General features: G+C 37.6%; 1 protein-coding gene across 3 annotated transcripts in view; it reads right to left on the bottom strand.

Annotated features, from left to right (window-relative positions):
• The window catches only part of DYNC2H1 (dynein cytoplasmic 2 heavy chain 1), a 168866-nt gene that overhangs the window by 34110 nt on the left and 120177 nt on the right, over positions 1-14579 (bottom strand). For all 3 annotated transcript variants that reach the window (XM_084506642.1, XM_084506643.1, XM_084506641.1), the window contains one exon: positions 3153-3362. In XM_084506642.1, coding sequence (XP_084362768.1) covers positions 3153-3362 — 210 coding nt within the window. The remainder of the gene's footprint in view (positions 1-3152; positions 3363-14579) is intronic.

Raw genomic sequence — 14579 nt, 5'->3', positions numbered from 1 at the left:
ACCAAATAATCTGGAAGTAAAATATTTCTATAAAGAAAAAAAAAAGCAATACAAGTAATTGATCAAAGCATATAACCAGTAATAGGAAGCTCTTATTTTTGCAAATTCTTTATGTGGCCCACAAAGACACACTGCTGATGGAGAACTTACAAGACACTCTACTATTCAAACAAGAAACATCAGCAGAATGCACAAACACTTCAAAAAGGCCTAAGTTTATCATTTCTCTGAAGCCATAATATGATCTTTTCAGCTGCAGCCACACATTCCCATTCCTTTGCTGCTGCCTTCTCATACAAGAATATGCAGGTGTGTGGCTCTGGTAAAGTGAATCTTCATACAATTCCTCTACATGGTAACTTATTTATGATCTTAAAGAGCTTGTAGAAAATGACCCAAGAACAAAATCCTGAAAGATTTCAACATACAAATTTCTAATTGACTTAAAAAGAAAACCTTGAAGCATTGTTTGGTTAGAAGAACAAAAGCATTAATTATACCAACTCCACAGGCATCTATAAAGCACACCGAAATTAACGCTGCAAGATTCTTCTACTTAAAAGAGAATTAGTGTAAATCATTACTTGGTGAATACTGCACAATACTCAAGATGTTGAACGTCTCAGTTTATACTGGTTAAATTTGCAGCTGCATTTTCAAGGAGGTTCCCAATGTAACTGCATATGTGCTGAACAGATTTTCAAAATCTGACCACAGAAGTTCATAAAAAATATATCTTCCAAACTATCTTTCACATCTATGAAAATATCTATGAACAATAATAATGAATTGATAAACTAGAATACATCCAGAAAAAGTATATAAAGTAGGTTAGCTGCAAACTTTTTTGCAAAACTATGATTTTTCAGAATAGCAAGCACTATCTTTCCATTTTTGCAGACTCTTGCTAGATATTTACAGACAGGTCCTCTATCTGTCATTTAGAAGGCATTCAACTTAGATTGCTAATATACCACTCCAAGTTCTCTTAGTATAAAAGAGCTTAGCTAATTATTAGTATGGAAACATATTTGAGATATACATTAACATAAGTAAATGCATAAATAAAGAACATTGTTGAAACCATTAGAAATCATACATTTATTGAGTTTCAAACTTTCATTCATATTCTAGCAGCTTCTTCAGGTGCTATAATCTTAAAAGAACTGCAATCATGGTTCTTTTAAAATTTATTTTTTTGTAAATAGGCCTTTATGAGCCAATGCATGATCACATTAAATGAAACAAGAACTGTGTATAGAAAATACATTAAACGAATCACTTTAAGATGATAAATATACTGAGGTCTATCTGCCATGGTTATATGAAACTAAAATTAGTCTCTCTGGAGGGCTGCTGAAAAGGTTGCTTTATGATCACAATCCAACAAAGTGATCTGTGTCAAGGTAAATGGGTAAGTATGCAGATGAAACACTTTGTTCATATCAGGAAGCATTGAATTGATATTTGAGAGGGATAAAAACACTGAATTTTTAAGTACATTTTTGTGACAGTGATTGGCTTCATGGTTCCTGCTGCTTCCAATATAAGTGTGTAACTTAAGCACACAAGGAAGCCATATTCTTGCTCAGTAACAAGAAATGTAACTGTAAATACTAAAAAACGGCCATTACATGTATCATTTGCATTCACTGTGACTTGATCTGTAGCACCAATTTCTACTACACAGTCAAAACGTGTTTAAAAAGGCAATGAGATTGCTAACACGAAAATGTTAATTTGTTCAAATTGTATTGCAATTTTGCTCACAAATGCTATCTTGTTGATCTAAAAAGACAAAGAATTTAATTATTGTTTTAATTAGAAATTTGACAGATCAACAAATACATAACAATACTTGATAAAGTACTTGTTCCGGTCATGAAGATAAACAAAATATGTTAGTAGGGACTACTTTTCATCGTAGGGGCAGTCTCAATATCTATGCATTAGCAACTGACAAACTGCTGCAGGTGAAAAAAAACACTGAGTTTCACATCAATGTTTGACTATCTTTGGATTCATTCCGATTATTTTTCTATTAATGACAGTGTGTGTAAATTTGCATTCACTAATTGTACTTGCTTATAAACATAACCAGTTTGATACCAGAAAACATGGAGAAAATGTGCAAATTTTTGATACTTTTCTAATATAAAGAATATAGGGTGAAATTATATTTGGTATGATGGCTGCAACTGGTCTGGTGTGATATGGAAAAAATCCATATTGAATAAATGCAGAGTGCAAATAGTGATTATGACTGCAGTACAACTTACATTTTAAGAAACTTTAAAAGTAGAGAAAAGGGACAGATTTACATGTTTTACTGGCTAATATATTCAACTTATCTAGCACAATTTGGTATTTGAAATGGAAATACTATTTAGCAACTTCTAATCTTATCGGATTTGTTCTTAAGAGAAAGCTTGATGCAAGTGTAATAGACTCAGAAGCTTCTGCAAATACTTGAAGCAATATTCTTCTGTGTTTAATTCAAAATAATGGTTCTGTTAGTAAGTACATTAAATATATTTATATATATAACTCTTTCACACACATATATATAAGCAACCTTTATATATACAGTTAACTGAGGGCTTATTTAATGGATAATCCTTTTTTTTAATATCAAAAAAGCATTCTGAAAACTCAATGTCATCTAGAAGGTTTCCAGATAATGAATTTACTTAGCTCCAAAAAACATGTAGCTTATCTAGCAGCAACTTGTCAACCATAAAAGCTGCACAGCACATATGCCTAAACTCCAAATCTGTAAAACAGCTTTGTTTAAATTTTTGAAGTTGCTTATGACTGCTTAATAATAGCTGTTTGTAATGTAGACAGTCATTCGTTAAAGAAGACAGAAATAACCTGCTCTGTACAAAAAACGTTGAATATCTTCAGACTGTAATGATTCCTCATGGTACATCTAAGAATCAGTTTTGAACTGATTATAATCACAACCTGAAAGATCCATAAAATAACAAGAATCTCTGGAACTCACTAATTCATTTTACAGTGACAGTGACTATCAGTAAAGGAATTTAGAGTAAATGGTGACATGAAAATATGTACCAGAATTTTGTTATATTTTCTTGTTGTTTATTTTTTTCATTGCTTATAATATAAATTCATTAAAAATTACTTACCTTCTGATTTAGTAGAGCATTCGCTAGTTTTTGTACTTCAGGACTTAGTAATGAGGTACCTCTAATAACTTTACTTAAAGAAGCAAGTGACTGATGGACACTTTGCACGAGGCGAATGGCACTGAATTGTTCAAGAGTAATGAATGATGAGATTGGAGATCCTTGCTGCTCCACAGGAAGAGAAACCTTCTGATGAATCAGGTTAGAGTTCTAAAAAACACATGTGATAACCAGTTAATAAACTCAGAGAAACTATTACATTATATGCCACATATTCTTTGTTAATTCATAATACTTCAAATGACTTTATGTTGTCTTCAAAGTAGTTCAGACATACCTCTTTTTTTGGATCAAAACTGTAATAATGCTTTCAATACTGTCCCTGAGATGTTCAGTAAAGACACCATGCTTCTCAGACAACTCTGTCTACCCTATTACTTTAAAAGTACTGGGACTCCTGAAAATTCTTCATTTAGCTGAATCACTGCTTTTAGTAGTGTAGTAATACTGTGTAGTAATATAGTGTAGTAATTACTGTGTAGTAATATTTCAATATAATTATCAGTAGTGTACTCAGCATAACATGACTGCATTGGGTACTATACACCATGTTGCCAAATACAGCTTTCCCTTTGATGAGACTACACATTGATTGTATAAATTATGACACGTAAAGCAAAGAACTCACACACTTCCTTCCAAAACTGGTTAATTGGATCATTGTATCTCTTAAATACAAGATATATACACAGCCATATAGTACTCTATTTTAGGTATATACAGCCTATATATTTCTTTTTCTTTTCATGTTCATTTAGTCTCTACACCTGACATTTATTATCTAGAGATAGAAGGAAATGTTTTACTCAGAAAATTACATATGGTAACAGGAAAATGGAAGCAATTGTTTCTATAATTAACATGTCTACATGAGAGAAGTGGAAACTTCAGTTACACTTCAAGACAAATCCCATCTCATGTGACAAAAACAGATCCACTGATACCAACTGATCAGCAATTTTAAGAAATGCCATCTAGCAAGTTATTCATCAAACATTAACAGATAGGGGAAAAAAGAAAACAAAACACACCACACACTCAAAACAACTGATGGATAGGAACTGTGCAGAGGAATCTCAGTTCAATACAGCTTTTCTGTGATTCACACAGTTGAACCTGTGCTGCTGGAAGGGGACTGCCTGGAGAGGGTGTCCCTTCCTCTTGGTCTTTAATCTGGGTTCCCACCTGCCGCTGAGCCCTTGGACTCCTATGGGCTTGTGATGTGCCTTTGACAGGCTTCTGCGATGGGCCTGGGAATAGTAGGGTACAATTAACAATACTACTAATAGGCAAGGTAAAATTTGAGCTCCACTACTTGCCATTGTCTCTCTGTGCTCCTTTGTGGGTGAGTGGATGGGTTTTATCGTATAATTTAAGAATTATTCCTCCTTAATACTATATTTTCTTAAACTTGTAATTTAGCAAATTATTGTTAAGTGAACGTAGTAGCAGAAATTACTCTGCTACAGTTTTCTAAATGTCTTGTTGATGTTTTTTTTTTTAACTGTGCAGTGAAACCACAGCACTAGCAAAAACAATACTAAAAAGTGGGAATAGCAATGTAGAAAGTTCAGTATCAGTTGGAATGTGTTGTCTTATCTGTAGTTACGGAGTAACAGCAGGTATTTTAACAAGCTAATATGGTACATAACAGCTTTAGAACACACATCTATTTCACTAGAAAGAAAATACAGCAAATTTTACTGAATCTCCAAAATCAAATACCCACTATCTGAAAAAAGCACTTAAAAACAAAACAAACAAACAAAAAACTGTACTGAGTGACTAAAGAACTTAATCAATCTTGAAACAGTTAAACTTCCCTCAAGCACAACCAAACAGAGCGGTGATGAGGACTTCAATGGATAGAGTTTCATGGTTTACACTATGAAACAATGGACATAATCAGTTTATTTCATTATATTGAAATATTTTAAGTATTTTATGGAACAAATCTTACATAGTCAAATTTAATTAGCTTTTGTTTAGAAGACAAACATTTTCAAACCTAGCTTCCATACAAACCGCAAATACTTCTGATATAGTATTATGTAAATCCTGAGTAACCGAGTAACTAAGACTCCGAGAGGTACTGCTGCTTTCATTTTCACTGCCATTTGTTATTACTTACTAATATTCCATTAGAGCCATTGAAAATCTAAATTTACTCATTAATTCAAAAGCATGATACCATTTTGCAAATGTTAATTCATATGCAGATTACAAAAATATATTTTAGTATGTGTTCTGAAACTGCCAGCTAGATGTGAAAAGAGGCTGCACTGAATTCCATGGAATTTAAATCTTTATTGAAAAAGTCTGCAAGTCACAAATTGAAAAAAAAAAAATCTTAGCCTTGGGGAAAAAGTGTTTTGCCATTTCAATTTTTAGTAATAGCAATTTATATTAGATAGTAATTTATTAAAGATCAATAGTAATTTATTAATGATAAAATCAGATTCTTTCTCTTAAAAATTAGTGTTTTTCACTTTTATTCAGATGAACTTCTGAATTGTAACTGAACATCTTGCTTTCCAGAACACAAGGGATGTTTACCTGCAACATCACAGGCACTCTAAGTTTGTCAGAACCTTCATGTGCTTTTCATTTCCAGCTTATGCTGCACCCAACTACCAAACAAAAAATTGAGAAAAGCTAAATGAAAGATTAATAAAGATACTCTCCTTTGCGACTCACAGAAAAGTGAAAAATAAGTCTTCCTTCCTGAACTATGAAAAAGGTATACAACAAACATGGTTCAAAGTATAAAATACATACATCGCATTTATAAAAGTAATGTTTTGAATTTTGCCTTTGTATGCACCCTGAAATCACAGTACCAATTGCACTTCAGTATTTTCTGAGACCATAGTTTCAGTATATAAAAACATAATTAACTCATCTGGGATCCAGATCATATTTGATATCAATTGCTTCTTGTTTCTGTGGCACAATCTAGTTGAGTACTTCTTGTTGGAGTATTTAATTGCATAAAAAGGACAGAAAAAAAAAGACATTGCAACTTGCATGCTTTGCTCAGTCTTTCACATATACTGTGTTCATTCATGAAAAGCTTACTAAAGGAGGAGTCCTGTAAGTTCCTCAGTACTGCCTTTCACATGTCTCTTATGAACTGCATATTCATTTCATAACGCTTTTTAATGATTTCTCCCAGGAATTTGTTAAAACAACCAATCTGTTATTTTTATAGCAAAATTAAACACGAATACCAATATCATCTTATACATTTAATATTCTATTACATTCCCTTAAAATCCATTATGTATATAACTCACATCAGCTTTAAAAACATTCTCTTGACCTGCCTGAAAATTAAGATGAAGAACTTCTGAAGTAGAGTGCTCTTCCTAATCATAAGAAACTTGAATATAGATTCTAATCTTTAACATTAAAAATTGTATTATGTTACCAATATTAAATTAGATCTATTTTGAAACTTTGATCATTTTCCCTTTTTGACTTCTGTACTTATTACTATGTCTGTACAATTTTAGTTTTCATACAGCCTCACCTAAGCTGCTCTAAGCTTTTCTTCATTACTTTCATAAACAACTGTTTCAAACTCCAGTATGTTCTGAAAACTGCTCCTCAGAAATGAAATATAATGAAAATATATTTTCTGCATTTGATTAGTTCTGTGTTTGATTCTAAAATTCAGTTTTGTTGTTTTTTGTTTTTGGAATATGCCACTGGTCTTTTGATACACCTATTCTGCTTCTTCCTTCCTTTGCTGAAAATACTGCCCCAAAAAATGACCCTATACTCCCATTTTACTGATTTTCTTCAGTGAAAACAAAAGGGTGCTCTTTTGCTAAAGGTGAGGTTCCTAATTTTTTAGATAAAACAGCAGCAACATGTTGATTTTGAAAACTTTTGCAATTGTCTTGCAGCAGTATGCAACTTTATGAAAATAATTGATTAACCTTCAATTTACAAACACAACAGACGATAAGGCAGAACAGATGATGATTTTGGCAATCATGACAGCTTGTGATCTTCTATTCAGCAAATATCATTTTGAAACAGTTTCAAAATTTTTAGCATGAGTGGGCCTTTTAACTTTCATGAAGGCACATAAAAATTTCCCTGAAACAAGGCAGAAAATGCATCCACCTTGCAAGCAAATTACAGCCCTTCCTTCTGTCGTGGTTCCGCTCGAGTGGGCAGCCGAGCTCCACCACAGCCGCTCTCTCACTCCCCCTCCTCAAAGAGGAATGGGGAGAAAATATGTGAAAAGGGCTCAAGGATTGAGATAAGGACGAGAAAATCACGCAATAATTATTGTAACGGGCAAAACAGACTCGGCATAAGGAGATAGTAAGATTTATTGCCTACAACTAACAAGCGAGAGAAGTGAGAAAACAAAGGAAAAAAAAACAAAAGCACCTTCCCCCCCATCCACCCTCTTCTACCTCCTCCCCCCGAGCGGCGCAGGGGAACGGGGAATGGGGGTTATGGTCAGTCTACAGCACTTCTTCTCTGCCGCTCCTTCTCGGTCACTCTCGTCCCCTGTGCTGTGGGGTCCCACCCACGGGATGCAGTCCTTGATGAACTGATCCGGCGTGGGCTTCCCACAGGCAGCAGCTCTTCCAGAACTGCTCCAGATATGGGTCCGTACCACGGGGTCCATCCCTCAGGAGAAAACTGCTCCAACCTGGCTCCCCTACGGGCAGCAGCTCCTGCCAGGTCACCTGCTCCTGCGTGGGCTCCTCTCCACGGGCTACAGGTCCGGCCCGGAATCTGCTCCGGCAGGGGTCTTCCACAGGCAGCAGCCTCCGTCGGTGCAGGGCCACCTGCTCCACCGTGGTCTCCTCCACGGGCTGCAGCGTGGAACCCTGCTCCACCGTGGTACTCCATGGGCTGCAGGGGGACATCCTGCTTCACCATGGTCCTCACCACAGGCCGCAGGGGACTTCTGCTCCGGCGCCTGGAGCACCTCTCCCCCTCCTTCTACACTGACCTTGGTGCAAGGCTGTTCTCCCACTCCCTTGACTCTCCCGGCTGCTGTGTGGCGCAGCGTTTTTTCCCTGTCTTAAATATGCTCTCACAGAGGCGCAAAACAACATCGCTTATTGGCTCGGATCTGGAAAACAATGGGGCCCTTCCCAAACACGGGGCAGCTTCTAGATCTTTCTCACAGAAACCACCCCTATGGCTCCCTGCTACCAAAACCTTGCCACGTAAACCCACTACACCTTCTGTCTCTCTCTGTTCGTGACAGCCATTTGGACATGATGGAACACTTACACAGCTCCAGATGCAGCCCAAAATGTTTGTGCTTCCCTGAAAACTAAAATATGGTGCCTGCATTATGTTGGACAGCGATGCACATTCAGTTATGTGACAATTAAGTGCTTATATGGGGCCTGGTCTACACTGTCATGGCAGAAGGTTGTGTGGGAAGAGAACGGACTGGAGGACACAAGGTTGCTGAACGACTCTGATGGCCCTGAACTGGCCAACAGGCTGTAATGGGGCATCGCCCTATCAGTTTTGGGACCAGTACTGTTCAATGTCTTTATCAGTGACATAGACAACGGCATCAAGGGCACCCTCAGCAAGTTTGCAGATGACACCAAGCAGTCTGCACCAAGTGGTGCAGTCAATACAACACAAGGAAGGGATGGCATCCAAAGGGACCAGAACAAGGTAGAAAAGTGGGCCCATATGAACCGAATGAGGGATGTTCAGCCTGTAAAAGAGAAGGCTCCAGGGAGAACTCATTGCAGCTTTTCCGTACTTAAAGGTGGCTTATAATAAAGATGGTGTGATTTTTTGGTCAGTCAGGTAATGATAGGACAAGGGTGAATGTTTTTAAACTAAATCAGGGGAGATTTAGATTCAATGTTAGGAGGAAGTTCTTCTCTCAGAGGATTCTCACAGGTTGCCCTGAGAAGCTGTGGGTGACCCATCCCTGGAGGTGTTCAAGGCCAGGCTGGATGGGCTTTGGGCAACTTGTTGATCTCTGGGAGATGCCCTGCTCATGGCAGGGGGATGGGAACTGGATGATCTTTTAAGGTCCAACCCAAACCATTCTATGATTCTATGATCCTTCAACATCAAGGAAGATTTGTTTTAAATTTTGTGTAACAACTGTTTGGCAAGCTATTTAGTGATACCTTCATTTTATTCAAGTAAATAATCTTGAATGCAAGCTTATACTGAGCATCTGAGTGTTTTGTGGGTTTTTCTTGTTTTTGTTTGTTTGTTTGTTTGTTTGTTTTTAACTTAATGGAAGGTTCATGAGAGTATAATTAATTTGATTAGTATTAAACTGTTATTAAATCATGCTGAAAGGCACTGCAGAAGCAGTTTTAGGACTGCATTTATTACCAGGGTATTCTCCAACAGCAAGAATAAAAAAGTGTATTTTCAAATGAAGCTAACATAAATGAAAGTGTCAAGAGATTCTGCATTAGTCCCAAACAGCTAAATAGAAAGGGAAAGTTACCTTGTGTAACTTTGAACACATCGATGTATTGATTTGCACCCGATTATAAGTATCTACTTAATTTGAAGTAAAAATCAATGAAAAATTAATTACAGAGTCTTCATCCTGAATAGATTAATAAACCATTATGAAAGAGAAGCAACTTCAATGATTCTGTTGCTATGGATAGACTAAAAATAATAAACTCCCCATCTCAACAGTTGCAGATTGTCTGAATAAGTGGCAGTTACATTTAACAGGTCTTTGTGAAATGTATGGCACTAACAGGAAAAACAGCCCATCAAATTTCCAGAAATATTTTTGGAAACGCTAAATCATTTAAGATCTCATTGCTGTATTAATATATAATAATGACTTCCTATTCCGAAATATCTGAAAGTTTCAAACCATATTTTTCAGCCTGGAGAAGAGGAGGCTCAGGGGTGACCTTATCGCTCTTTTTAGGTACCTCAAGGGAGGCTGTAGCGAGGTGGGGGTTGGCCTGTTCTCCCACGTGCCTGGTGACAGGACGAGGGGGAATGGGCTTAAGTTGAGCCAGGGGAGTTTTAGGTTAGATGTTAGGAAGAACTTCTTCACTGAAAGGGTTGTGAGGCATTGGAACAGGCTGCCCAGGGAAGTGGTGGAGTCACCATCCCTGGAAGTCTTCAAAAGACGCTTAGATGTAGAGCTTAGGGATATGGTTTAGTGGAGGGCTGTTAGCGTTAGGTTGGAGGTTGGACTCGATGACCTTGAGGTCTCTTCCAACCTAGAAAATTCTGTGATTCTGTGATTCTGTGATATTTCCCATTTTGCTCAGTTTGTGTGAGATAGCTCTGAAAACTGAGCAGGAAGGGTTGCTATTCACAGAATCACAAAATATCTGAGCTTGAAGAAATCTCTGGACATTATCTACTTCAACCCCCTGCTCAAAGCATGGTCAGCTACAGCAGGCTGCCCAAAACCGTGTCCAGTCAGATTTTGAGTATCTCCAAGGACGGAGACTCCACAGCCTCTGTGAGAAGCTTGTTCCAGTGTTTGATCATCCTCACAGTACAAAAGTTTTGTCTTGTGTTTAAATGGCATTTCCCCTATTTCAATTTGTTCCTATTGCCTCTTGCTGTCAGTGGGCGTCACTCAGAAGAGTCTGACTCTGTCTTCTTTGCTCCCTCCCAATAGCAAATACACAATCTGATAAGATCTCCCTAAACCTTCTCATCCCCAAGGCTGAACAATCCAGGCTCTCATCTGTTCCTCCTATCACAGATCCTTAATCACCTTCATGGCCCCAGGAAACCCGTGGAAATGGTTTGCAGGGTTATTTGCTCAAACGCCTTCACAGGGATCAAGGTAAGACTAACTGGCCTATCATTCTCCAGATTCTCCTTTTTGCCCATTCCTTCACAGGAGCAAAATTTCCTTTCTTTCTGTCTTCAGAAACTTGCAATAGTCACCCTGATCTTTCAAAGAAAACCAAGAGTGGTTTCACAATGGAGGCAGCCAGCTCCCTCAGCACTCATGAGTGCATCTCAGCAGGGTCTGCGGACTTGTTTATATGCAGTTGGTCTGAACATTCCCTAACCCGATCCTCCTCTACAAAGGGTAAGTCCTCCTTGCCCTGTACTTTCCCATCACTTTTGGGCACCTGGGATTGCTGAAGGCTGATCTTACTAGTAAACAGAGGCAAAGAAGACACTCAGTACTTCAGCCTTCTCCTTGTCCTTTGTGGCCAGGCCCTCATTCCCACTCAAGCAGTGGGCTGATACTTTCCCTAATCTTCATTTTATTGCTGATATACCCATAAAACCTTTCTTGTTGGTCTTGTGGTGGGTTGACAGCACCACTACTGCTGCTAAGGTTATGGGCTGGAAAGTTAACTCCATGGCAGCCATACGTAGTACAGCTCTTTATATCCCTCAACAGATTCAGCTCAGGATACGCTTTGGCTTCCCTAGCCTCATCCTTGCATGCTCAAGACAGCACCTCTGTGTCAGGTATTCTTCCCATGCCAGCTGTCCCTGCTTCCACCTCTTCTACACTTTTATTAATGCTTGAGTTTTCCCAGGATCTCCTTGCTCACCCATGGAGGCCTCCTGCTGCCGTTGGTTTTCTGCTTGTTGAGATTGACCACTGAGCTTGGAGGAGGTTGGACTTGATGATCTTTATGGGTCCCTTCCAACTCGGGGTATTCTATGATTCTATGAAGTGAACCTTGAAAAGCAATCAGCTCTGCAGGACTACTCTCCAGAACAGTGTCCCCTGGGATTCTTCCAAGTAGATCACTGAACTGGCCAAGGTCTACTTTCCTGAAGCAGGGTTGTAATCCTGGGCGTGCTACTGCCCATGGGGGACCCATGCTGGAACTGTTTGCTCCTGAGGGATGGATGGACCCCATGGTATGGAGCTGTGTGGGAACAGTTCTTGAAAAGCTGCAGACTGTGGGCAGTCCCAGCAGGCTCAGTTTGGGAAGGACGGCATCCCGTGGGAGGGACACAACAGGGAGCAGGGGCAGAGAGGGATTGTGAAGGAGTGGCAGGCATGAAGTGTCAGGGACTGACCACAGCCCTATTCCTCTTTCCCCCGTGCTGCTCAGAGGGAGGAGGTGGAAGAGGGTGGATGGGGGGAAGATATTTTTAGTTTACTTTTAGTTCTCGCTGCTCTAGTCTGTTAGCAGTAAGCAATAAATTACATTAATCTCACTTATATTGAGCCTGTTTTGTCCATGACAGCACTTGCTGAGTGATTTCCCTGTCCTTATCTCAACCCATGAGTTTTTTTTTTCAGTCATATTTTCTTCCCTTGGACTGCTCAGGAGGGGGAGTGAGAAAGCAGCATGGTGGAGCTTAGCCAGCCATCAGCGTAAAACCACTGCATTAGCCAGTATCAGGTATAATGTGTGTTTTATGATTGATTTCTCAAATTCACTGACTGCATAAATTCTATCATTCTGTCACAGGCATTCTTTCAATTTGTCTTTCTTATATATTCTATGTCAATTTTTATAGGATGAAGCATTGATGTTCAGTTTAGAGAAATATGCAGTCAATTGCTGTTCATGGTACCACCTAAACTTGGACAGTGTGTCACCACATACAGAAGTGATCACTACATGATATTAAGAGTGGACGGACAAACATATGTCCACACTTGAAGACTATGATAAATTATTTCAGCAGAAATTCTATAGGTCAAACCTTTGTGAAGTGGATATTTTTGTTGTGCTTCAGAATCATCAGCACTTAAGTGCTGAATAACTATTTTCAAGGCATTTGTAAGAAAAACCTTTTTGAATTAATCCTTGTTTTATATTCTCTGCACTGGAATAAAAATGTTTAAAACATAGTTAATCTTTGTCTACATATTAATTTTAACAAGCTTCTGTAGCTCTTTTGCCCTTTGGAATAAAAAGTAGCTGATTTTAAAAACGGCTTTGAATTTATAAATACATTAGCTAGAATCAATTCAGATCTATACTGGACACTTCCTGAGTTTCAGACAGTTTGAAACAGATAGTTAATCATTATTCACAACTACTGCTGGTAATAATTACATTTGACAGGTAGAAGACTAACATTTGCTTTTTGTAAATGGAATAGAAGGTCTTTTCAGCATCTATCCCATCTGTTTTTACTTTAATATTATCTGTATCCAAGAGATAAAAGAAAAATGATAATAGTCTGCAGCTACACATAAATGATATGCTTTCAGAATTGAGAATACAAAAAATAAATAAATAAATTTACAGGTTTCAGGAATAAAAAGTTATTTGTGATTTTACTTCTTTGTAATTGGGAGATCATTTTAGCTCATATTCTGTACCTATTCGTGCATAAATAAAATAATGTGTGGATGTTAACTTGTTAAAATTCAACTATTTTATTTTGATTTCTAGGTCTTTATTTAAAAATTCTGAAAACAAAGGTGATGCCTTCTTCGAGCAATGAATAAAGAATTAGAATGTAAATCTGTATGGAATATATGTAGAATTTTTATACATGTCCAGCCTTTTCAAAGATTAAAGCAAACAGCCTATGAAAGCAACTTTTGATGAAGGGCATATTTATTTATATTTTTGAAACTTAGTCAGATGTTCTCTCCAAAAATCCTACATCAGGTCAGAGGCCATCCTATTCTAAATGAGATCTATAAATGATATATATTTAAATAAATAAATAAATAAAGAGAGAGAGAGAGAATCTGCTAACAGCATAAAAATGTTATAAAAAGAAAAAAGTTCGAGATGATACAGGAGTCTTTTTTTTTTCCCAAAAAATATTATGAGCAATAAAAATGTAGGTCAAATACAGATTCCTTTCTAGATGTATCTGGTGCTTCTATTTAAAATGACACAGAAGGACAGATGAGCACTACAGGCTTGATTCAGGCAGTCATCTAGTGACATCTGGGATGTTTCACTCTGCCTCTAGATGCTACTCCAGCAGATCACAGGTCTCCTACAGCTTCTGTGTTATACCTGCCAGGCCATGAATATTTGATGATTTCTGAAATAGTACTGGAAGCCTCATTTTTAGGTAACTAAACTGAGCCCTTATTACAGCACAGATCACAGAGAGCATTTTGCATCTCTTAAAAGTTCTCAGATGCAGTGTAACAAGAACAGAACATCAATAAACCCAAATGTCAGAGAGAAACTATCTGCTCAGTTCTCTGAACTAGACAAGCTATATGGTAACTCACATGGGAAAACTTAAGAATGGCAGGATGGTCAGTGATAAGAAATCATACAGACTGTGTAAATCAGTAAGGTTGAAGCTAATCCTTAGTGAACAGAATGGTTCTCTAGCTAAACCAAAGGTTTCCTGCATCTATAGAAGCACACTAAGCACAAGATTTAATCAATATTTAGTTTTTTGTTTGTTTGTTTGTTCGTTTTTCTGAACTCAAAGAGAATATAGTAA

This window comes from Aythya ferina (assembly GCF_964211825.1).
Source record: "Aythya ferina genome assembly, chromosome: 1".
Classification (NCBI taxonomy): Eukaryota; Metazoa; Chordata; class Aves; order Anseriformes; family Anatidae; genus Aythya; species Aythya ferina.
The sequence above is the reverse complement of the archived record's forward strand: the minus strand, read 5'-3'. Positions and strand labels throughout refer to the sequence as shown.